This window comes from Eumetopias jubatus, unplaced genomic scaffold (genome assembly GCF_037043125.1).
Source record: "Eumetopias jubatus isolate StellerSeaLion01/CBP00866 unplaced genomic scaffold, mEumJub1_p1.0 scaffold_13, whole genome shotgun sequence".
Lineage (NCBI taxonomy): Eukaryota > Metazoa > Chordata > Mammalia > Carnivora > Otariidae > Eumetopias > Eumetopias jubatus.
In genome coordinates, this window is record NW_028274819.1 from 29,707,848 (window position 1) to 29,734,839 (window position 26,992).

At 38.0% G+C, this 26,992-nt stretch overlaps 1 protein-coding gene across 1 annotated transcript in view; it reads left to right on the forward strand.

Annotated features, from left to right (window-relative positions):
- DCDC1 (doublecortin domain containing 1) overlaps positions 1-26,992 on the forward strand; it is a 431,249-nt gene that overhangs the window by 384,071 nt on the left and 20,186 nt on the right. The window contains exons 25-31 of the mRNA XM_028087718.2: positions 3,433-3,591; positions 4,744-4,944; positions 8,933-9,026; positions 11,328-11,498; positions 20,194-20,379; positions 22,942-23,145; positions 24,409-24,612. Of these exons, the coding sequence (XP_027943519.2) occupies positions 3,433-3,591; positions 4,744-4,944; positions 8,933-9,026; positions 11,328-11,498; positions 20,194-20,379; positions 22,942-23,145; positions 24,409-24,612 (1,219 nt within the window). The remainder of the gene's footprint in view (positions 1-3,432; positions 3,592-4,743; positions 4,945-8,932; positions 9,027-11,327; positions 11,499-20,193; positions 20,380-22,941; positions 23,146-24,408; positions 24,613-26,992) is intronic.

Here is a 26,992-nt window from a genome sequence, read left to right on the forward strand (position 1 = left end):
TTTTCTTCCTGACACACGAACTAAGCTCTAGCTCGACGGCAACAAGCTGTGGCTGAATGTGGCATATTCTGTCTATGCACCATTGCAGGCCTCTGAGCCACTTACGTGTTTCTCTCTGCCTGAATGACCTGCCCGGTACTCATGTGTGGAATGATTCTTCATCATTGAAATCAGTCATGGTAATGATTGTACGTAGGGCTGTGCTTATCAGTCCTCCCGCACCCCCCTCCCCACCCCCACCCCCCCGCCGCCAACCTGGGAATTCCTTGAAGGCAAAAGCCCTTGTCATGCATGTTCTGTGAAGACCCAGGGTAGCTGAATTTAGTCATCCTACACTGAATAAGTGAAGGAATGATTGGGTGAGTTTCCAAATTCTAAAACCATATATAGCTAGTCAACTACCCATGTGATAACAGTGAAAATTAATTTACATGTCATTTGAAACTATTTTACAAACCACTTTAAAAGACTGCTTCTATCCTCTATCAACTCTTACTTTAGGAAACAAAGCCCCTCATTTTGATGAGTGATTCATCTGGTCTCATGTCCTGACACTCACAAGGCACCAGAAGGCCTTTTTCAGAGAGAAATGATTTGGCCTACATGGTATATTCCTCAATGGCTAGAGAATTTCTGAAGAATGTATCATCTGGCCTCTGAGTTATTAGACTGCACATGGGAAAAAAGTAAACAGAAAGTGAGAAAAAAAGAAAGAACATCTTTGAGAGTGCAAAGATCCACATTGTTCTAATTTATAGATTTCATCAAGGCCTGGAGTTGTTGAGTTGTTGAGTTGGAGTTGTGAGTCCACTCAAAACATAAGGCAAGAATCTCCTTGCACATTCCGGGCAGGCTCTTTTGATCCCATCTTTTGTTGAACACTCATAGTAACAGGGAGATTACTATTTCGCAAGGCAGCCCATTCTAATGTCGAAATTATTTAGAATATCTCCCTCCTATGGTTTCATTTGTTTCTGTTTATATCCATTCATCTTCTACTTAAAAGTCCTTAAAATATGCAAAGTTCATCATCATCAGGCTACTGGGTTATCTCTTTTCCAGGCTAACTTTCACTAGTTCTCTGAACCACTTGTGATGACTCAGTCCTAAATCATCTTATATTAGAGAGTCACTTTAAGATTTCCCCAGAATTTCTCAGATATGTTTGTTTGGAAGTTTTACATATTTGAAAAGTGGGATGATTTAAGGAGGGATATCCATAAAGCAGTAGGGTAAACTTAGATCTAGAAGGAACCCTTTTGATAGTTGGGTTTTGTGCAAAGATTTCTGGTAATAAGAATAAGCAAAATGGAAAAGAAACTCTGGGAGCACTCACTTCAGCTTTGCTGCTTTGTGAAAGAAAAGGCTTTTTTAGCATGGAGCTCAAGGAGAACTTTCCCATTTCCTTACTGAATTACAGGCAGGCCCTGCCCACTTCTTAAGCCTCTTCACGTACTACCTTTCTCACTCACCTGTCACATCAGTGTCTTTCTGTTCCTCAAATGAACCAAGCATATTCTTGCTCAGAACCTTTCCATTTATTGTCTTTGCCCAGAATGTTCTCTCTCTCAAACCTCACATGGCTGGCTCCTTCCCATTTTCTGGGTCTCAACTCAAACATTATCTTTCAGAGGAGCCTTCTCTGACTCCATTGCTTAAGTAGATCCCACCCCACCCTGGGTAGTTTCTATGACAATATCTTGTTCTATTCCATTTGTGGCACTTATATTATTATTTATTCATTGACTTGTCTGTTATCTCTCTTCTGCCCACTAGAAAGCTCCACGAACCCTGAGAACTTACCTGTTTTTTTCATCACTGTATCCCCAACGCTTAGAACTCTGTGCCGATCATGTAGCAGATATTCAAGAAATATCAGTCAAAGGAATGAGTGATTAATTATGGAATGATTAGTTATATGAGTAAATGGACAAATGAATGAATTAATAATGCAAGGTATATTTAAAAAGGGCTGTTCTAAAGTGGCTAGACTATACTTAATTTGCCTGGAAGCCAAAGAGAATACAGAAAATTCCAAGTTAGAAAATTAAACATCTGGACTTGGGGGAAGAATCTTGTTTACACCTTGCTGAATATGTTATAACTAAGAATGACCTTTTTGTTTTCTGTTTTCCTCAAAGAAATAGAGGTCGCGGGAAAGCTGTGTGTTTTATTTTTAACACTAGATGGCACTGTTGTTTTTTAACTGCTGGGAAGAATTTTGACTCGAGAAGCCGCTTGTGCGCAATTTCGAATGAGGCAGTGGTTACCCTCCAATTTCATATCCACGTATAATACTTGTGTTAGATTTGAAAAGTGTATGGTCTGCTGTGCCAACACAAGAATTGACCCCGAAGATTTTGGTAATTTGATGTTGCTTCCAGTTATATCAAATACCACGAGTACCTTGGCAATCACAGCCTACCTACTCCCCGTCAGCTTAAATAAAGCATACGCATATTTAGAGTTCTGGAATATGCTCACTGCTTTGCCTGTATATTTATACTGCCTTGAGCAGAGCAGTCTTCATATTGTGTTGTGATCCATCCCGTGGAAGCAAATATACCTTCAACAGTGCTCCGGAACGTGACATGTATAGATCTGCATGGTGGTTATGCTCCTGTTCACATCTTCATCTTAATAAGAAGCCAGAAGAAGGTTGACTGACTCAATTATTCATGCTATGACTCTATAAGTGTTTTAGTACATTATTCTCTATCAAAATCTGGCACGTCTGTGCCGATGCTATTTGAGCCTCTCTAGATCTGAGAGGAAAATTAAGTTAATTAAGATTTCTTAACATTGTCTAATGAGTAAACTGTATGAAATGCAGTAATCTAGGATGTCCTGTTCCAGACAGAATTATGACCCACTTATGAAGTAGGCAGAAGGAATCTCATTACGCATTCATTGTGAATTTCTTAAACTACCAAGTAGTGTTAATCTTGCAGTTTTTTTTTTTTGTTTTTTTTTTTTAGAGGGGGGTAGGGCAGAGGGAGAGGGAGAGAGAGAATCTTAAGCAGGCTCCATGCCGAGCATGGGCAGAGCACAATGCAGGGCTTGATTTCACAACCCTGAGACCATGACCTGACCTGAAATAAAAAGTCTGATGCTTAAACGACTGAGCCACCCAGGCACCCCAATCTTGGAGTTTTTGAGATATAATACATGGCCCTATTTTTTCCTGAATAAATATAGTAAAGATGAATGCTGTTTATTATGTAATTGGGGAATTTTATTTGTAGGCTTGTATTAAAAGATCTAAATTATGTAGTAGTAGGAGGTGGGTTGGCAATGTTAGGCACCATCATGGAAATGCGATTTACAGATCCATCAATATCCTTCAGGATATGATCAGATTATACCTCAGAGAAAATTCTGTGAGTAAAAATCAGAATTTTTAGACTTGTGTTTGCTTCTGAACCTTAATAGAGATTCACATGCAAGAGCCCATCTCCGAATGGAAGCTTGTCACACACTTCTCAGGTATGCCTGGCAGGAAACTCCTCATGACTTTGATGAGGATGACAGTCTTCCAAAGAAAATGGAAGAAGAACTCTTTGAAAATGTGGAACCACAGAAGAAATACAGGTAAAAAGTTGCAAGGAATTCTTGTTAGAGATTTCTGCATGGTCTTAGATTTGCTCACTTCGAGGCAAAATGATTCCTGAGGGTTTGCATTACTGTTAGCCGCCATTTACGTTAACATACACATTTGTGTCTTTCTTGTGTTTTTGACTAAGTATTTACAAGTATTTGTGGGAAGGCCCTTCTCCCTTTAGCTTATTTTGTGCCATGTAATATAATTTCTTGTTTTTTCTATTAAGAGTGAAGTCTTTTCTATTAAGCAGTAAGCTCATCCACCTTTGCCTCCTGATAACTTAACATAAAGCCTAAGTATTTGTTGAATGAATGTGTGAATGAATTTAAGAATAAGCATGTAAGATGCCCTGATGTCTTTAAGAAATTAGTAAAATGTAGTTTCTTCCTTTTTAATTTTATTTTTTTTCTGGTCAATGTCCAATGAAATAACAGGAATTTATAGTACTTTGTATTATTCCATAAACTTTAGACACTTGCTTAACATTATAGCATTTTGTATAAATCAAACAGCTTTGGCATTTCAACAGTTAACATTGCCCATGCACATACTAGGGGCTTCGTAGATGTTTATAACTTAATTGACAATGCATTGTGATATTTCATATATTTTATAAGTCTGCTTATTGCCTTAAGCTCCTTAAGCAAGAGATTCTTTTGAATGAACTTATTAGCATATCATTCTTTTTTATGATATTCTATGAGTTGTTAGGGAGGATTGAAAAACTTGGAGAGTGGCATTCTCTTTGCCAGGCAGACTGTAGATAGAGGCTAGAAACAACCATGGTTTGAACACCTTTGCTTCTCCCTCTTCCATTTCTACAGGGCCCTCTCCTTCTCCTACTCCTTTCCTTTTTAACTAAATTATCTCTTCAACTCAATTTCTTTTTGCTATGCTGATGAGTTTCTCATATTCTCTTGGATGGACATTTATTCCAGTTACAGAATAAACTCCGAATTCTACTCTTCACGTCCGCTTGGCAGGGCAAGGCAGATAGCAGTGGTGCTGTCCCCATGATAATGCCTCCCCATTATCAGTGAATTTGGGTTACAGCAGGTCTCTCACCAACAGAACCTGCAGTCTCCAGCACATTGAGGGCACAGGATGCTTTTTGGCCTCTAATGGGATTCTCTTTATCTCAGCCATTCTCCAACGCAGAGTAAATTGCAGAAGCTTTGCCACCAGCAGTTTGAATACAGAGATGGGCAAATTATAAGCTGTGCCGCTCCTCAGCTAGTTTTGGGAGTTCGAGGTCCTGATCTGCGCTCAGGCATGGAGGTAGTTTTGGTGGAGAAAAAAGTGGATGGTAGTCATCAACGGTGGATGCACAAGGAAGGCAGCAGGTAAACCCATTATACTGGGTGTTAATCTATCAAAATATATCAGTGGCAGCCTAAGAAATCTGGTATGGTCCCCACAGAGCAGGCAGGGGTATACGTGAGGACTTTGGATTTTCTATTTAAGGTAGCCAATAATTTTTTATCCTACTCAAAGGAGAGAAAGAGAGTGAAATCAAATGTAAATGCTCAGTAGTCTATACACAACTTATCCAGTGTCAATTCAGATAGGAAATATGAAATCTGACCTACTGGGCTCATAGTTTTAACTGGCTATGGAAGTTAGAAAACTGGGCTGCCATCTAATTCTAATTTTTATGATTTGAAAGGATCAAGAAAGAACTTAAAAAAGTTTGCAATACTTTTCATTAACTCAGCCTCCTGCCCCTCCCCACATTCATGCCTTTCCACCATCCCCTATTTCCATCAAATAACCAACTGATATGGCTTCTGCTTACAGAGTGAAAATGAATTCTTACCTTAACAAATATATCAATCCAATCCTGGCCCTTGTTTGGATCCAGATTCAAGCCAACTACTGTTAAAGGTTATTTCTAACACAACTGGAGGAAATTTAAAAGTCTGGGTACCAGATGATGCAAAGGAAGTCCTAATTAATTTTGTTGTGTCCTAATAGTTTAATGGCTGTATTAAAAAAAAGGAAAAGTCCTGATCACTGAGGTATATATTGTAGTACATACAGATAAAATTAAGAGGTAGGTCAGATTTGCATTAAAATATTCTAGCAAAAGCAAAAATGTAAAAAGTTGGGGGGTGGATGAAACAAGAATGGTAGAATGTTGGTAGCTGTTGAATCGTGGTGGCTTTTTAGACTTCTCTCTGTTTTTGTTCATATATGAACATGTCTTTAACCAGAAAGAAAACAACTCCTTGGTTTTTAGATCGGTTTGCTTCAAATTCTACCCTTAGTCTTGTATGGTGGGGCTCCAGGGGCCTCTTCAATCTCTTGACATCTGTGTGATACATTTTTTTTTTCCCCCTGGGAAAGAGCTGTGGTTTTCATTGGGATTCTCAAAAGGTGTGTGTTTTGAAAGGTGCAGGAATTGCTGCTTTGACAGAGACTGTGTAAGCTTTAGCGGGTGGCAGCAGTAGCCCAGCATGGGCAGCAAGGAAGCTAGTCTTACTGTTCACTGTCTGAGATGAGCCAAGCGCCAGCAAGGAACACTTACTGGGCTTGTTTTCGAGAAGGCTGAAAAGCCAACCTGTAGATAGACTTGTGAGTGTGTTCCTTTGCCCCATTCATCCTAGCTAAGCTAACTTTATGACAGGGAGCTAAGAAGCAGGTTTTTGTCCCTGTGAATGATTTGCTATATGGGACCAGAATTCATTCATTCTGCTGCAAAGGGTAATTAAGGGTGGTGTTTTAGGTACTGGTGCTTTAGCTGAGAATAAAATATGAAAATCCCTGCCCCTGCAGAGCTAATGCTACCCAGCTCTACATTTCTGGAATTTAGCAACACATCTTACTGCTTTAGCTTACCGTATTATAGTGGAGGTCCTCCTCGAACCCAAGTTGGAAATTGCCAGAGATACTCTCACTTGGCTTCCAGCCACACAGAAGAATGGTCCAGGTCAACTTTTGAGATAGCCTGGCATCTTTCTCCCATTTTCAACTCTGGCAAAATCTGAATTAATCATCTGGCTTCTAAAGGGAAATATGAAAACAGTGCTCGGGGATGAAAATCCCCTCAACTGGACCCAGAATTATACAGGGGAAAATACAGTGTCATGGAATCTGGAGCTACAAGAGATCTTTTAACATTTCCTCATCTTAATCACTTGATTTCAGAGCCAGGTACACTGAGGAGCAGGAGATTGACTTGCAAGCACTCATTCCCTGGGTTTGTGGAAGGGGCTGTGGTATCGTGCTAGATATTCCTGGGACACAGATTAAGGTCTCACACTGCCATTTGGCACATAGTGGGTTTTATGTACAGGTCCATAAATTCAAGCTTCCTGCAAAATGTAGGCACTCCTGCTAAGGCCAAGTGCCAATTCACTGTACTGTTCAAAAACAAAAAGGAAAACCAACACTGTCATGGCTGAGCAGGGCACTGAAACATGGGAGAAGTTGCTACAGCTCTTCTAAGCAGCAGAAACAGATAGGTAGGTAACTGATCTTGGCATCTCAGTAGGTCATCGCAGGAGATGTACAATCATTCATTCATATGAATAATATTGAGTGTCAACAAAAATGCAATACCCAAACTATGCAAATGGCAAGGTTACACAGGTGAGTAATAGAGAATACCAGCTCTCGTGCAGTGCCCAGTTTTGATAAATGCTAAAAAGGTATTTGATGAGATCCAATACCCATTTTTTAATTTAAAATGATACATCATTAATTAACAGTAGAAGGGAGAAATACATTGCAAGATTAATAGTGATTATCTTGTAATATGAGTAATGTCTAAAATTCTGTTATAATTTTTACCCTATTTTCCAGTTCTTTGTAAATCCTTTACAGTGAGGTTATATTGTTTTATATTTATTTATAGCACAGAAGTTTAAATTAGATATCTGGAATTTTTTAAGTCTTGAAAGGAGAAATATATTACTTTTATAACAGACCCTTTCTCACCTTCTCCTCTCCCCTCCACTCCCACATCATTAAATTTTATAGGACGAGTTATATTTTCCACAGCAGGAATGCCACTGCTGGTGTGTAATGTAACTATGTTGACAGACATAAAGAATTGGCTTTTTCTATACAGACAAGTTCCTTGAATGTTTGGCTTATTTTGCTTTTAAGTGATGCAAGGAAAAGAATTTGAGGGTTTTAGCTCAATAATTTTCTTTCCTTCTTTCAGTCAAAGAGGGTTTATGTGAGTTTCTATATAAGACAACTTAATAATATTCAACATATGTCTTGGACTTTTAGGGAATACCCATTTAGAAAAAGAGAATTGGAGAAAAAGCTATAAAAAATCACAACCATTAGTAATAGTAGCTCATTCTAAGTGACATGTGCCAGGCAATAATCTATACATTTTCTGTGCATTAACTCATTTCATTCCCATGAGTCCTTTGAGGCATGCACCATTATCCTATTTTACAGATGAGGAAACGGAGGTGTAGGGTTGGTAAGCAAAGCCATATAGCTACTAAGAAGTAGATTCAGGATTCAGACTTGAACACTGTGGCTCCAGAATCCATGTTCTTAATCATTCTGCCACAGTGCCTCTCATAATAAATAGCGGGAGGTGAAGAGGGTGTATCAGTCTGGGTTCGGTTTGGAGACAGAAACCACACAGTGATTTAAAGGGGATGTGTAACGTGAAGAATTATTAAACAATAATAGAAGAGTAACTATCAGATTTTTAAAAAAAAATCCTCTGTATGGTGCTCTGGGGCTGAGGGAATTGAGGACAAACGTGAAATTGGGCCCTTTCCCAAGGTGGGAGTTCAGAACTCATTAGAAAAAGTATGGCTACAGCTAATTGGAGGGCAAAAATCTGTTGGTTTGCCTGGCCAGACCTGGTCTGTGGTTGGTATGCAAGCAGGAAGTAGCCCTCTGGAAAATATGTGGGAGTGTGGCTGGTTTGGGGGCACATGGGCATGAAAAGGGAATGGCGGTGCTGGGGAGGCAGAAGGTTTAGAGCGTGTGATGTCCATGTCAGGAGGGCCACGAGCAAATGATTACAGGCCAGGGCTGTGAAGCTTCCCAGAGGCCACACATCCTGGGCACCTGGTTAGGGCAGAGCATCAGGGGATAGCCTCACTCCCAGCTGCTGACCCTAGGCAGCTGCCAGGAAGAGCAAGGGAGCCCCTTCCTCCTGCAGTGTTCCTCCAGCACTCTCTACCCGAGAAAGCTTAACGTTGTGCTTCTGTGGGGGAGAAACGCTTAAAGGACGCCTATCCATTATCACAGAGCATGCCTGGAGCTCAGAGGCAGCACTCTGGGGCGTGGCACCGAGGGAGCTCTGATCTGTTTATGCTACTTAGTAACAAGCCTACTCCTGTTTTCCCAAAGGACCTTTCACCTGGTGAGCAACCCAGACCTTGTGCTGGCAGTGTCTATGACCAAAACAAGAAATGAAGTCTGTGGCTATCCAGTTATTGTTCAGGTAAGATATATATATATATATATATATATATATATATATATATATATATACAGGCTAAGTAGTAATCATGGTCCTTTATTTAAACTTAAGTAAACTTTAAGTAAGTAACTTAAACTTTAAGTTAAGTAAGCTTCCTTGTTGTGCAGAAAGATAATGGCTGTCATAGAAACCTATTTTGAATGCCATTGTTAAAATATATACAATAGTCTGCCTAGATTTTAAATTCAACATGTTCATGTAGCTCTTAATTTAGTTTAATCCAACAGATGGTGATTGTGGGCTTGCTGCATGTCAGGAGTTATGCTAGTTACTTAAATCAAATCCAAGGGCAAGCATGAAAAATTATCCCAGTAACATTCATATAGTCTCAGTGGTGGGTACGGTCAAGTGAATAGCTGTTAGAGGCACATGTTTTAAGCTCAGTGATCGGGACATCTGCAAGTCCCCTCTTACCTGGCAACTGGAGGGAAAGAGCATGATCAAAGAGGTCTTCCTGAAGGAAGTGAACTCATCAATGTAAATTCTACGAAGATACTCATTTGAAATACACTTAACATACTTTAGCAAATGCTTGTAGCAGCCAAACAGGTTTTGGAGACTCCAGAGAAATCTGGGTTCATTTGAGTTTTGGGTAAAGATCTATGGAGTTCTTTTTTCATGTTTATCTGTCATCCTTACTTGTAACCAAAGGCACTCCTCAATGGCTATGTGTTTTTCCTTGTTAGGAGGAAAGAAAGTTTAGGAGCACCCCTGCTCTGAATTTATTTTCTATATCCTCCATAGTATTTACCATCTTTTTGTTGAACAGAATATATTATCTCCAAAGTACATTTGTTTTATTCCACGTTTTTAATAGCAACGAGGCAGCTTGTTTTGCGGGTCCTGAATCCATAATTGGGATATAGCAATCTGGACAAATATCAAAGCTTAATTAAGTCTTCTATCCTGCTGATAACTATGGACAAAAATTTATTCTAGGAGACATCGTATATATAACATCACATTCTTCCCTGTCAGGTGCCTTTTTTTGCACGGGCCACAGTGAGATTAAAACCTCATGCAGATGCAAATTTTGTACCTTAATCAGTTTCATAAAATTATAGATATTGACATTTCCCCCTAAGGTTCCCATTTTTAAGAAATGAGCTTTATCTCAAGGTAATTTGTATTAGCTTTCAAGATTTTTTTCTTTGCTGATGTTTCATTTTTATTTCTTAAAGCAATCAGTTTGTGAGAAAATATTAAATTTCATGTGAAATAATAAAAATGAGGCATGTTAGGTTAATGTTACTAGACCCCCCCACTCTCTGTTCTTTGAAATATAGTCTTTGTTTTCCATGCCTCTGAGGGATGTTCTATTGTCTGACCTATTAAATCAATTCTTAAGACCCATTTATTTTCCTCTTTACTATCAATGTCTCCCTGGTAAAGTAAGTGCTATTCATTATAAAGTTCCTTGAGGTGTCATGATATGTTTAGTTGGAACTAATCTGCTGGTTTAAATTCTCTAAAATTGAAACTACTCATTTCTTTACTTATGCTTGAGCCAAGTTTTATAATTAGAATAAATGTGCTGTTTCTGTTACATATAAAACTGCCTGTACTCATATTTGAAAAAAAAAAAAAACCTTCTCGATAACCAGGGAAACATAAATTAAAATAGTAACAAGACACTATTTTTCATTTATTAAATTGATATTTGGGCAAGAATGTGAGGAAAACAAGCCATATCATATTCTACTGGTGTAAGTATAAACTAGAATAACCTTTCTAGAAAGCATTTTGATACGATAAAGCTTAATATGATGTCTCATAATATTTAAAAATGATCATGTTATTTTATCAGCAATTGTACTTGAGGAGTTTGTTTTAAAGAATTTTTCATGGATTTATATGAAAATTTATTTATATGATTATTCATTGCTTTTTTGCTTATAATAAGGAAAATTTGAGAAACAATCTACGTGTTTACGTATTGGGGATTGGTAAAATAAAACATCCCGAAGATCAAGATTAAAAATGTTAAGAAAAGGTTCATGGAATATTCTTGTTAAAAAAACTAATGCAGGTCCCAAATTATATGCATTTTGTGATTTCATTTTTGTAAATCAAAGGATGCATATTTATAAATATAAAAAACGTTGCATATATAATCATCAAATAGAAATGTTATCACTGCATAGTAGAATTATGAGTAATTATCTATACTTTCTGAATTTATGCAATGAAACTGTGACAGCTATAATCAAATCATAAACTCTCCTGTCAGTTTGACTCCATATTTTATCCTTTTTTTTTCAGAAATATAAACCATATAACAATGGGACGTCCAATCAAAAGTGGAATTATGTGGAAAATACCAAGGCTTTTATGGCCTTTCATAGCACTGCAATGGATAAGGAGATCACAGCAGCAAATTATGCTGGTATTTGTACATCCTCTGTGATTAAAGAGGAAAACATTGATCAACCAGTAAGTGGTTCTTTTCTAGTAAGGATAAAAGAAAAATAGGGGAAAATGAAGTAATTTAATTAAGCTAGAACTTTTTTTTTCCCTAGAAAACCTAATATTCACACAAATTAAACACTGATTTGTGACTGAAATCACTTAGACTCTGATTCTGGTTAGGAAACAATGAAGGAATATTGGTATTACCCTCTGCTTATATTGTTTCAATGGCTCCCTATCACCAGCACCACCTGTAGTCCATTGTCAGTTCACCAGAACACTCACGAGTGAGGATAATCACACATACTATACTCCCACAGGTGTGCCTGCCACACTAGATGTCACTTGACTCCAGAAAGCATATTAAGATGCAAATGATTGTAAGTGTCTTTAACTATATTACATTATACCAAGCATAGTTCTAAATCTGAATCCCTATACTCTGATTTTTAGAGGAAATAATTTTTTAAATGTGGTCCTGTAGTTTTTATTAGTAAGGAATTGCTGCATACTTTACAAATACCTGAGGTATTTGTGGGTCTGTATGTCAAACTACCTTGCTTTTGTTGATTACTATTGGCTTGTAGAAATCTCATAATGTACACTGCAAGATTCTCTATCCTCTTTGCTTCTCAGATATCTCTAAATAGCTGCCTCTTCTCCTTCACCCCAAATTCCCTAGATCTACTAAATAATTTGTGTTTGTCCAAATTTATCATACCATTTTACAAGTCTTTGGTTTTGACTATGCTATCCTCCCCCCAACCCTTTTCGCCTTTGTCTGTGAACTCATACCAGTTAGCAAATATGCTGTCAAAGACTACTAAGGTCATCTTAAAAGGAATCAAGTCAGCTGGAAAAGGCTCCCAGTTCAAAGACAAAACAATTTAAGCATCAAGACTACTGAATGTGCTGGATGGACATACATCAAATATGTTTAAATCCATATGTTCATACTGATATTAAACAAGAACAACAATAATTCATTGATCACAATTAGATGATGCTAAGGAATCAATTAGTTACTTTGACAACTAGGAAATAAAGAATCAAGCATTTATTTTTTCCTTCTTTTATGACCTATACCTTAGGATAACAAAATAGTAGATGAGAAGTTTCACTTCATAGGAATATTCCAGCTAATAAATGAATAAGGTATGAAAAAATTGGAATGCCACTATGTTGTAAACTTTGATAAATTAATTGATCTAGGCAATGGTTAACAGTGACTACTAGCATTACAAACAGAGACACAACAAATAATATATGCCCCTTGATGGAAGTACATAGTACCACTTATGAAGTGTACCTCCCTCCACAAATGTAACTGGAATTTAATCAAGTCTTTCATTCTAACTGGAAATACAGGAGATAGAGGAACATGGTAAAACACAGTTGCCACTTTCAATGGCTTCATTGATAACTTCTGGTCTTTAGCACCAATCACAGCACTTATTTCATCACCAGTAAACTACTCCATTAACAACTCAGGAAACAACACTTGTTGGTGAGAATGTGGAGAAAGGGGAACCCTCTTATACTGTTGGTGGGAATGCAAACTGGTGCAGTCACTCTGGAAAATAGTATAGAGATTCCTCAAAAAAATTAAAAATAGAACTACCTTATGACCCAGCAATTGCACTAGTAGGTATTTATCCAAAGAATACAAACATAGTGATTTAAAGGGGCACATGTACCCCAATGTTTATAGCAGCCCTGTTCACAGTAGCCAAAATATGGAAAGAGCCCAGATGTCCACTGACAAATGAATGGATAAAAAATATGTGAGATATACACACACATACACACACACACACACACACACACACACATACAGTGGGATATTACTCAGCCATCAAAAAGAATGAAATCTTGCCATTTGCAATGACATGGCTGGAACTGATCAATGACACTAGGACTTGGTTCTTTGAAAGAATTAACAAGATTGATCAACCTCTGGCCAGATTTATCAAAAAGAAAAGATAAAGGGCCCAAATAAATAAAATCATGAATGAAAGAGGAGAGATCACAACCAACACCAAAGAAATAAAAACAATTATAAGAAGAGATTATGAGCAACTCTATGCCAGCAAATTAGTTAATCTGGAAGAAATGGATGTATTCCTAGAGATGTATAAACTACCAAAACTGAACCAGGAAGAAATAGAAAACCTGAACAGACCTATAACCACTAAGGAAATTGAAGCAGTCATCAAAAATGTCCCAACAAACAAAAGCCCAGGGCCAGATGGCTTCCCAGGGGAATTCTACCAAACATTTAAAGAAGAAATAATACCTATTCTTCTGAAACTGTTCCAAAAAATAGAAATGGAAGGAAAACTTCCAAACTCGTTTATGAGGCCACCATTATCTTGATCCCCAAACCAGACAAAGACCCCATCAAAAAGGAGAATTACAGACCAATATCCTTGATGAACATGGATGCAAAAATTCTCACCAAAATACTAGCCAATAGGATCCAACAGTACATTAAAAGGATTATTCACCACGACCAAGTGGGATTTATCCCTGGGCTGCAAGTTTGGTTCAACATCCACAAATCAATCAATGTTATACAATACATTAATAAAAGAAAGAACAAGAACCACATGATCCTCTCAATAGATGCAGAAAAAGCATTTGACATAGTACAGCATCCTTTCTTGATCAAAACTCTTCAGAGTATGGGGATAGGGGGTACATACCTCAATATCATAAAAGCCATCTATGAAAAACACCACAGCGAATATCATTCTCAATGGGGAAAAATTGAGAGCTTTCCCCCTAAGGTCAGGAACATGGCAGGGATGTCCACTATCACCACTGCTATTCAACATAGTATTAGAAGTCCTAGCCACAGCAATCAGACAACAAGAAGAAATAAAAGGCATCTGAATCGGCAAGGAAGAAGTCAAACTCTCACTCTTTGCAGATGATATGATACTTTATGTGGAAAACCCAAAAGACTCCATCCCAAAACTACTAGAACTCATATAGGAATTCAGTAAAGTGGCAGGATATAAAATCAATGCACAGAAATCCGTGGCAATCAAATACACCAACAACAAGACAGAAGAAAGAGAAATTAAGGAGTCGATCCCATTTACAATTGCACCCAAAACCATAAGATACCTGGGAATAAATCTAACCAAAGAGGCAAAGGATCTGTACTCAGAAAACTATAAAATACTCATGAAAGAAATTGAGGAAGATACAAAGAAATGGAAAAATGTTCCATGCACATGGAATGGAAAAACAAATATTGTGAAGATGTCGATGCTACCTAGAGCAATCTACACATTTAATGCGATCCCTATCAAAATACCATCTACTTTTTTCAAAGAAATGGAACAAATAATCCTAAAATTTGTATGGAACAAGGAAAGACCCCGAATAGCCAGAGGAGTGTTGAAAAAGAAAAGCAAAGTGGGTGGCATCACAATTCTGGACTTCCAGCTCTATTACAAAGCTATAATCATCAAGACAGTATGGTACTGGCACAAAAACAGACACATAGATCAATGGAACAGAATAGAGGGCCCAGAAATGGACCCTCAATCTATGGTCAACTAATTTTTGACAAAGAAGGAAAGAATGTCCAATGGAAAAAAGACAGTCTCTTCAACAAATGGTGTTGGGAAAATTGGACAGCCACATGCAGAAGAATGAAACTGGACCATTTCCTTACACCACACACAAAAATAGACTCAAAATGGTTGAAAGACCTAAATGTGAGACAGGAGTCCACCAAAATCCTAGAGGAGAACACAGGCAGCAACCTTTTCAACCTCAGCCACAGCAACTTCTTCCTAGAAACATCGCCAAAGGCAAGGGAAGCAAGGGCAAAAATGAACTATTGGGACTTCATCAAGATAAAAAGCTTTTGCACACCAGAGGAAACAGTCAACAAAACCAAAAGACAACCGACAGAATGGGAGAAAATATTTGCAAATGACATATCAGATAAAGAGCTAGTATCCAAAATCTATAAAGAACTTATCAAACTCAACACCCAAAGAACAAATGATCCAATCAAGAAATGGGCAGAAGACACGAACAGACATTTTTCCAAAGAAGACATCCAAATGGCCAACAGTCACATGAAAAAGTGCTCACCATCGCTCAGCATCAGGGAAATCCAAATAAAAACCTCAATGAGATACCACCTCACACCAGTCAGAAAAGCTAAAATTAACAAGTCAGGAAACGACAGATGTTGGCAGGGATGTGGAGGAAGGGGAACCCTCCTACACTGTTGGTGGGAATGCAAGCTGGTGCAGCCACTCTGGAAAACAGTATGGAGGTTCCTCAAAAAGTTGAAAATACAGCTGCCCTATGACCCAGCAATTGCACTACTGGGTATTTACCCCAAAGATACAAATGTAGGGATCTGAAGGGCGTATGTGCACCCCGACGTTTATAGCAGCAATGTCCACAATAGCCAAACTATGGAAAGAGCCCAGATGTCCATCAATAGATGAATGGATAAAGAAGATATGATATATATACACAATGGAATATTATGCAGCCATCAAAAGGAATGAAATCTTGCCATTTGCAATGACATGGATGGAACTGGAGGGTATTATGCTGAGCAAAGTAAGTCAATCAGAGAAAGACATGTATCATATGACCTCACTGATATGAGGAATTCTTAATCTCAGGAAACAAATTGAGGGTTGCTGGAGTGGTGGCGGGGTGGGAGGGATGGGGTGGTGGATGATAGACATTGGGGAGGGTATGTGCTATGGTGAGTGCTGTGAATTGTGTAAGACTGATGAATCACAGACCTGTACCTCTGAAACAAAGAATACATTATATGTTAAAAAAAGAAAAAAGAAGATAGTAGGAAGGGAGAAATGAAGGGGGGGAAATCGGTGGGGGAGATGAACCATGAGAGACTATGGACTCTGAGAAACAAACTGAGTGTTCTAGAGGGGAGGGTGGTGGGGGGATGGGTTAGCCTGGTGATGGGTATTAAAGAGGGCACGGACTGCATGGAGCACTGGGTGTTATATGCAAACAATGAATCATGGAACACTACATCAAAAACTAATGATTTAATGTATGGTGATTAACATATAATAATAATAAAAAAAAGGTGTTCTTTTTATGTTAACCAAAATACAACTTCCCAGATTCTAACAATTATTTGTTCCAACAATATAATCTAAAGATTATAATTTTACTTTATCAATAGTTAAATGATAGCCTATCTGATAGAAGTTAATATGATTAATCTGAAGAGTACAATAATATATCAATTCTGGGATTCATAGATTAAAAACCTCTCCTGGGCTTGGAAGAAATTACTCCTTGTACAAAGGCTCTAGGCCAGTGGTTACTTCTTAACCTTTTTGGAGATACAGACTTCTTTGAGTGTTTCATGAAAATTATGGATATTCTTTTCCCCAAAAATTCGTGTGTGTACACAAACACCTTTGTATAAGTTTTAGGAAGTTTATAGACTCCCCCTGAAATTCATTTTGGATGTAGGGTAAGAACTCTTTTTCTAGACCTTATCCTAAGGGATAACTTAGAAAAAGAAAACTAATATGAAGTAACTATTACATGCTACATAGCTACTGTATGTTACATACTGATCAATCTTAGTGATTTTCATATATGGTATCTCATTTAAATAACAAATATGATGAAGACACTGAATAATTTGTTCATAATCACATTAGCTACTATACAGTAGTAAGAGTCATTATTGATCAGACTAACCCCATGTAATAGACCATATATCTATAAGGCCAAATGAACAGATCATATTATTCATTTCAAGAAATAAGGAAAATTTTATAGAGAAAAGAATTAGTCAAATCAATTGCCTGGTATTCTGGACAGAATACCGGTGGCTGACTTACTGAACTTTTAAACTCTGTCTGCATTCTACAGGCATAGTTAACCTGGGAGCTCCCCAAATGTATTGCCTTTTTCTTTCCATCAGCAGTTTCAAAACAATATTAAATGTGAATGAATTAATCAAAAATCTAGTTTACAGTGTGTACATGCACCATTGCCAAATTAGAACAATTCAGAGATCATCAAACCTGTAGCACCATGGTCATGAGGAATGATGTTTTAATGAAAGAAAAGTACATTTTCTGGATACTTTTCATTGGGCTTCTTTAGTGTAATAAGGAAAATTATTGGCATGCAATTCACCATGAAGTACATGCTTTTCTATAGAAATGATTCTGCCCATAATATTCATTCAGTTCCATCTAAGCAGGGATATTTTAATTTTCTGCCTTTCAGTAATGTGTAGAAAAATGGAAGCCGTATGTGCATATAGAGAAATCTGTAGTGGAATTTAAAAATTACATCTTCATAAAGTGTTATCTAAATGTTGGCTTTGAATTGAGGTAGCTCTACGTACTTAAAGGGCATAGTTGAAGCAATATGAGAAAGGTAAAAAAAAGCCAAGAACTTGGAATCAGAAGTCAGTTTTATATTTCACTTCTGCCATGTACTACTCAAGTATCCTTAGATGAAAACTTCCCTCTCTGAGCTTTTGTTTTCTCATCTGTAAATTAATTAAGAATGATAATAACTCTGACTGCACTTACCTTTCAGTTTTGTGAGGACCAAAGCAAATTAGAGAGTCTATATAAAAGTACTTTAAAATTTTATTATGGAAATTTTCATACATAGACTAGAATAATATAGCATAGAATAGTATAGAATAGTATACTATATTCTATACTAAAAATAGAAATAGTATAATGAAAAGTAGAATAATGTAATGAATCCTAATATACTTTCCATCCAAGTTCAACTGTTGTCAAGGTTTTGCAATCTTTACAAACCCCAGGCATGATACCATTCCACCTTAAACTTAAGTGTACACCTCTAAAAAATTTGAACATTCTCTTACATAATCTTTATACCATTATGACACCTAGCAAAATTAACAATAATCCTTTGGCCATCAATCAAGTACCCTGTTCTTAATCAAATTTTCTAGGTTCTTCTAAAAAATTCTTCTTATGATTAGTTGATGTGAATCAGGATTCAAGCAAGGTCCTTATATGACATTTGGTTGTAAACTCTAGAATTGTCCTATAGAATGCCTCTTATTTGGATTTGTCTGTTTACTTCCTATGGCATTTTTAGATTTGTTTCTCTAGCCCCCATAATTCCTGTAAAAGGAATTTAACACTAGAGTTGTGATTAGATTTATGATCAACATTTTTTGACAAAAATCTTCATGGGTTTATGGTATATTTCATATTGATCATTTATGCAGGAATACAATGTCTGGACTTTCCATTTTTAGTGAAAATGGGTATCAGTGGGCATGATTAGAACCTAAGCTCACACTGAACAAATCTCCCAATGACCTTTTCATCTAGTTTCACTTTTTGGTGATCTTTGCCTAAATCAATTATTTCATTAGGAGTTTCAAAAGGGTCAATTTTGTCTAATTCTATCATTTCCCCCAACATTTATTAGCTGAACTTTTATTGTAAGGAAGAACTTCAATGAGGTTCATCCTCTTCAACTGGGTATTGACTACCCAAAAATGTGGTTTGTAAGGGATGGTAGGATAAATGTTAATTCTTTCTATCCACTCGCTTATCTATTGTGGTATAATAAACCACCTGAAAACTTAGTGGCTTAGACCAAGAACCCCTTTTTTTACTCTGTGGGCCAAAAATCTGAGTGGGTTCAGTGAGGCCGCTCTGCTGTTCTTGCCCAGGGTCAGTAATGTGACCCTTATGTGTGGTCATGTGGTGGTATGTCAGTAGTTTGGTGGTTCTGTGGGGACTGGATGGTAAAGATGGTCTCCCTTACATGTTTGGAGATTGCCGGCCCTTAGCTGGGGGCCTTGGTTCTCCTCAAGGCTTCTTAAACAGGCTAGCTCAAGTTTGTTCACATTGTGGTCTCAGGGTTCCCATTGCAGCCAAAAGAACAACCTCCAACGTGCAAGCATGTCTTACACATCTGCTTGCGTCACGTTTACTAAGGCTGCATTGGCCAAAGCAAGTCACATGGCCCTGCTCAGATTCAAGGAAAGGACAAAAGGAGAAAGATTTCTTGTTTGGAGGAGCAGTGAAGTCACATTTCAGAAGGACATGCAAACCAGGATGGGGCGGTTTTCTTGTGGCCATCTCTGCAAATAATCGGCCACACTTTCTAATGGCCAGTTTTCCAAGTTATAAATTGGTGCCAGTTTACTTACAAGTATTGTTAACATTATTATGAGCTCATGGGATTTTATATTTTTAAGCCTATCTAAAGTGTTTTGGTTATTTTTCTTTTTGTTGTTCCCAAATTGTCCCACTTTGGGCCAGTGGAGGCTCCTTCATGTTGTTGGTTCTTGTGTCTTTTTAAAATGATTCTTTGACTCTTGGATGGCTTCTTTTCTTTCCAGGCCCCACAAGACATCACTTGCTCGCCTTACATATTTCTTGCCCCAAATCTGGAACTGGTCATTCCTCCAGGAAACCCCGATCCTTGACATAAGTTATACTCATTGATGTTGAATTGTCATTGCCTCTAGCCTTTTTCAGTCCACAGAATTTGGAAATATGTTTTTTTTAAATATAATTATTAGGGAGCAAAATGATGCACTCATGTTGAGATTTCAAATTTAGCATTTGGGGATTATAATAGTGCTCTATTTGTATATTGTAAAGTACTCTATAAAAATGCTATCATCGTTTAGATATGCCTACATAAAACCATCTTTGTTCCTTTTTTTTAGGGATACTATTATCTCTCAACCCCTGGAAAGGAAAAAACAACGTTCTGCTTAGCATGTGGACGAACCAGGAGAGCAGAAAAGGGGCTCAAACAGTTGCGTCCAGGACTGCCATTCCTCTGTGCCTCGGGTTGCAAGACCCGGATGCCATTCTCACGAGGGCCTTTCAAGGTCATCAGTGTGGCAGAGGTGTGTAACGACCTGAGCTCTGCTAATACGTGTGTGGCATTACTTTGGAAACTTTGATGTATTCATTATCTGCATTGCACTCAAGTTCATCTTCAGTCATCCAATTCATCTTCCTCTGATGCCCCTTTACTACTCCACCTGCATTGATTTCCTCTTCCCCATTGTAATTTAAAATACATTGTCTATTAATAGTTCGATACACTCTTTGAAGTTAATTGGGCACTTCTGCAGCTTTAATCATCTACTAACACCTTCCACTGCTCTCTGTGTTGCTTTTAGATGAGGAAGTAACTGCAAATCTTTACTTAGTGGAGCAGACTTTTGCCTATATTCACAGGGCAAACTTCTTTTTACTAGTATGGAACATTTCAGGGGGAATTTGACGTGTTGTTCATGATGAATTCATGCATCCATGTCTAATACTATTTATAGCTCATGGAGAAAAAAAATCTCTGCCACTTTCCTGTTATCTTAATTTAAAATGGCACCATTTAAAAAGTCCTCTCTTTCAAGTTTAGAGTAGGATGTGCTAAGGGGAACTTACACACCTATAAATGACATATCAGATAAAGGGCTAGTATCCAAAATCTATAAAGAACTTATCAAACTCAACACCCAAAGAACAAATGATCCAATCAAGAAATGGGCAGAAGACACGAACAGACATTTTTCCAAAGAAGACATCCAAATGGCCAACAGTCACATGAAAAAGTGCTCAACATCGCTCAGCATCAGGGAAATCCAAATAAAAACCTCAATGAGATACCACCTCACACCAGTCAGAATGGCTAAAATTAACAAGTCAGGAAACGACAGATGTTGGCGGGGATGCGGAGAAAGGGGAACCCTCCTACACTGTTGGTGGGAATGCAAGCTGGTGCAACCACTCTGGAAAACAGTACGGAGGTTCCTCAAAAAGTTGAAAATAGAGCTACCATACGATCCAGCAATTGCACTACTGGGTATTTACCCCAAAGATACAAATGTAGGGATCTGAAGGGGTATGTGCACCCCGATGTTTATAGCAGCAATGTCCACAATAGCCAAACTATGGAAAGAGCCCAGATGTCCATCGACAGATGAATGGATAAAGAAGATGTGATATATATACACAATGGAATATTATGCAGCCATCAAAAGGAATGAAATCTTGCCATTTGCAACAACGTGGATGGAACTGGAGGGTGTTATGCTGAGCGAAATAAGTCAATCAGAGAAAGACGTATCATATGACCTCACTGATATGAGGAATTCTTAATCTCAGGAAACAAATTGAGGGTTGCTGGAGTGGTGGCGGGGTGGGAGGGATGGGGTGGCTGGGTGATAGACATTGGGGAGGGTATGTGCTATCGTGAGTGCTGTGAATTGTGTAAGACTGTTGAATCACAGACCTGTACCTCTGAAACAAAGAATACATTATATGTTAAAAAAAAGAAGATAGTAGGAAGGGAGAAATGAAGGGGGGGAAATCGATGGGGGAGATGAACCATGAGAGACTATGGACTCTGAGAAACAAACTGAGTGTTCTAGAGGGGAGGGTGGTGGGGGGATGGGTTAGCCTGGTGATGGGTATTAAAGAGGGCACGTACTGCATGGAGCACTGGGTTTTATATGCAAACAATGAATCATGGAACACTACATCAAAAACTAATGATGTATGGTGATTAACATAACATAATAAAATAAAATAAAATAAAAAATATAAAAAAATAAAAAGGAAAAACTCCTAAGAGGAACCTTCCAACTTGGTGTGCTCTCCAGGGCTCATTCTCTCCATTTCCAGATCTTTTCTCCTTGTTCTCCTAAACTGGATACACACTGCAGGGTGGGAGGGGTCTGGAGGGGGTAGGAACAGTTGCAGTAAACATGAAGTGCAATAGTAACTCTGACAGTGAAAAGAAGTCAGTCCTCCGGGGAAGTCTGAAGGCATTTGGCTTTGCTTTAGTGATGGTGGGGTTAAGGAGGCGCTGGTGAGATGATTGGAAAGAATCCCCAGTGTTAAAGCATCTCAGGGTTTTTCCTTCAAAGTAGCATCCTGAGTAGGGTTGGAAAAGGAAAGGTGAAGTGTAGTGTTTACAACCCTCCTTACCATGTAGATTAGGACTTCACTCATTCCCCTCCCCATTCATCATATCTGCCACCACAGGATGGCGTCATCCTCAAGTTAAAGAGGAAGAGATTATCTGTAGTGCCAGTATCTCATTACTTCAACGCCAGGCTTTCTCTGGCCCTGGCATCCTCCCCCAACTCCTGTCACAGAGAAGGCAAAGTAGAAAATAGGAGAAGGCCAGACACACAAGCCAGAGACCTAAAGTCACCTAGAGACTCAGTGACAGGGCTGGGAAGAGAATTGAGTTCTGACCCAATGTTCTTCCCACTGTGGTATCCAATACCTATACTATAGCATGCGGAGTGAGCATTTCAAAATTTAGATACCACACAGGTACATACAAATATTTATTAAATTAAGAGACTGAAATATACCAAAATAACAAAAACTAAAGTAAAAAGCTTGAATAGACCTCTGTGTTTTTTGTTTTTTGTTTTTTGTTTTTTAATCAGGCTGATTTATCTTCTTATGAGGCTGAGAAAACACTAAGTTATTATGAAGAACGTCTATTGTCTTTACGGATGAAGACCTGCACGCAAGTTGTATCACATAGTGGTACATCAGCTATGCACCAGAAGGCAGTGAAAATAATTGCATACAAAAATGGAGATGGATATCGAAATGGAAAGTTAATTGTGGCCAGAACATTCCCCACAGTAAGTAGCTATCACTTAAATGTTTCTTGCATCCTCCGAGGTAATGATAATAATGATTCTTCTGACAAGAAAAAAGCAATGGGATTGAGTGATAAATGTCCCTGGCCAGTTTCACCAATTTAAGCTGATGAGATCAAGATCTCTGTTTTCTTAAAGATATTCTTTTTTATTGTATTTCTTTGGATACAGACTTAGAAAAATGAGAAACCAGAAACCAGGTTTTTAGATTGGCTCCAGAGCAAAGATACATAAAAGCAGGGGGAAACCAAGCTACCAGATTTTCTTCACTTGTATGATAGAAAGAATGCCTCCCCCCTTTTTTTACCTTCTTTCCCTTTCCAGCTTCAAGTTGTATGTCATCTGAATATTCTAAGAGATGCTACCTCATTTATCATTTGGAAAATCTGAGCACTTATTTGTTGACGGGTTGTTTCATTTCATTTTCAAATCGGGGAAGCAAGAGTTGTGTTAGGAAGAAACGTGGTTTCTGTGATAGAGCTCAAGAGGTTCAAACCCAGCTTTGTCCTTCCTTTTCTTGGTGACTCTCTGGTCTATACATTCTGGCCAATGCCTTTAACAGCATATTTTATAAGCAACATTAAATATGATATGGACTTACCCTGGGGAGGTCCTTGCAAACACACACATACACACCTACTCGTTTGCTCACCTTTTCGGTTGAATATAAATAGACTTTTTATTAAGATATTGTTCAGGGAACTAAGCAAATCACAAAAGTTAGCAACTCCAAGATTCACCCTGAGCTCCATAACTGGCTTCTGTAGTCTCGGACAAAAATGTTAACCTTTCAACCTGTTTTCCTTTCTGCAAAATGAAAATAATAATATATGTTAGTTCAGGTTTGAAAGTCAACTACTCATTTATTTTAAAGCAGTTCATCAATACAAAGTGTTACAATTTTATACCTTATAAAACAACAAAGTTGAAAGTGAATCTCTAAATTGAACACTTCTTAGGAAGTAAACACTCTGATGATAAAATGTATTAACATACATCAGCTGCTGTGTTAAATTTTTGGAGCTAATTTTCACAGGTTGAGTGGACTAATTTTGTGAGATTTATGTAGGACAGTCTGATACCAAAAATTGTCTCTAATTAAAGATCAAGTCGGTAGTTATTTAGCTTTCTATTTTTGCAAATTAATGGATTTTCTCAAATTTCTAAAATAACAAGCTCTTCACAATTATTCCCAGTCCTATCACTCTTTTGTCTCATCAGTTCCTTACAATCTGTGTTATTTAGCTTCTTACAGAATGCACGGAGCAACTTGGTCTCACCAGAGCAGCCTCCAAAGTATATACCAAAGATGGAACCGCAATCCTTTCCTTACGTGATTTGGTTTTATGGGCGCTAAAGGAATCTTTCATCCAGAGAAACACTGAGGAACAAAAGAAAGAGGCAGTCCCTGTTCGAACAAAGGAGACAACTATTAAAAGTATGAAAGACTGGTTACATTCTACAGGATTTAGCTGATTCTTATTTTTCATCATAAAAAAGTTAAATGTGATTCTGTGACTCAGTCACCCCTTTCTAGAACTATAAAATCACAGGAAGTTTCTCTCATGTGAGATTCTTGTATTGCTTTTACCTTGCAGAATGATAAGAAAAAGTTAACAAATAATGTAAATTTGGTCTCAGCAACAAAACAATAAATAAATTGCCTCAAGTTTATAAAATATGTTTGACAACTTAGCTACTTTATATAACATGAGCAGCTTTTGTTTTTAAATTTAAAACCAAAACCAACTGGAGACCACCTAAGAAGGTGGGGCTGGATCAATGCAAATCTCTTTCTATTATTTGAAGAGAAGATGTCCTCTATACCTCTGGCCCCTGCCCGTCACCACTGCCCCTCTAAACTCCCAGAAGCATCAGTGAAGACACCTGTATTGCAGCTCCCAGCACACTGTATTATAATTACCTGTTTACATCTTTGTGTGTCTCATCAAACTATGTACAAGTTGAGGGCAGGAACTCCCTCCCCAGCAACAGTTTGGGAAATACGAATGAGTCTTACTCACAGCGATTCAGCGGAGTGATCTCAGATTTCCACTGTTGTACTGAGAGTCATGATTTGAAGATTAAGAACTTGGGTTTTGGAGCCAGAATACCAGGGTTCGGATCCTACCTCTGTTCCTTGCTAGCTGAATGATCTTGGGCAAGTTGTTTAAACTCTGGGACCTCAGTTTCCTCATTTTGTGAATTGCACACTGAGAGTCATGTAAATGTATACTCATTTGGTCCTCATAAATATGAACATGTGTTCATAAAAACATATATGAATAGGAGTTTATATATAAATGTATATGTCACTTAAAGTAGTGCCCGGTTGATGTTTACTAAACATTCAATGAATATTAGCTATCATTATTGTGTGTACAGCTGAGTAGGAAAAACCCACGCTTCTTCCTGTGTATCTCTCCTTTACTCTCACACTTTTATCACATTCACAAGACTTCTGACACCTGATGTGTGTTTTTTTTCCCCACACCAAGCAATTCTGTGACACCAGCTGGGTGTCCTGCAATTTAACTCAATTCTGCCACTGTCTACCTGGTTATAGCTTCAGATCCCACAGGTTAAGAGCTCAGTCCCACAAGACTGCTCCCCGATCCATCCCCCACTTCAGATGTCCAGACCTGTGTTTCTGACCAATTGGCTTAAATTGAAATTCCCATGATTCCTTCTTTCAGTTTGATTAATTTGGTAGAGCAGCTCACAGAACTCAAGGAAACAGTCTACTTACTGTCTACTGGTTTATTATAAAAGGATATGATAAAGAATACTGATGAACATCCAGGTAGAAGAGATGAGTAGGGCAAGGTGTGTGAGAAGGAGCACATAACTTCTCTGCTCTCTCCAAGCCCACCACTCTCCTACCATCTCCATGCATTCACCAACCCAGCGGGTCTCCAAACCCTGTACTTTTGGGATTTTTATGGGATTTCATCATGTAGGTATGATTGTTTACTAATTCCATTTCCAGCCTCTCTCCCTTCTCTGGAGAATGAAGTGTAGGATGGAAAATTCCAAGGTTCTAATCATGGCTTGGTCTTCCTGGTGAACAGCCTTCATCCAAGAGTCTGCCAAAAGTGCTCTTGTTAGAAAACAAGCTACTGCTACCATCCAGGAAATTCCAAAGGATTTAGGATCTGTGCCGGGAACCAGGATCAAAGACAAAATATTAGAACAAAAGATGCTCTTAGTGCTCTTATCACTTAGAAAATGACCAGAATTTTAGAAACTTTCTGCCAGGAACTTAGGGCAGAGACCAATATATATATTTTCTATTATTTCACAATGATATTACTTGTCCTGTTTTCTAATGAGTTTTTAAAAATAATTATGTCAACATTTAATGCCTAGCTAATCATTAAAGCATATAGTTTGGCCTTTACTTGGCATATAGCATATCTGATCTCCAGGTTCTAGAAGATTACAATCTCAAAGGCTCTTCTTTCAAACTGTTATTTAAACCTCGACTGGAAGTAATGTTATTCATGCTGGAGTACTAAAAGGGAATGGCCATCCCCTCCTCTCTATGTTCTAGAGGTTATCCTTGAATCAGGCTCATCCATTAGTGGGTTGCCCCCTTTTACTGAGTTGGGGCTTACGTTATGCCATCAGTTTGCATTGAGGAACTTTAAAAAAACCAGACATCAGTCCGAAACTGAGTATCATGTTTGCTATGGAGATGGTGGTTAAGGGCACAGGCTCTGGAGGCATATGGCCTGCGTTCTAATCCTGACTCTGCTGCTACCTAGCTGTGTGATTAAACCTCAGTTACTTTGTAAAAGAGGAATGGACCTACTCAGAGTATCATTTT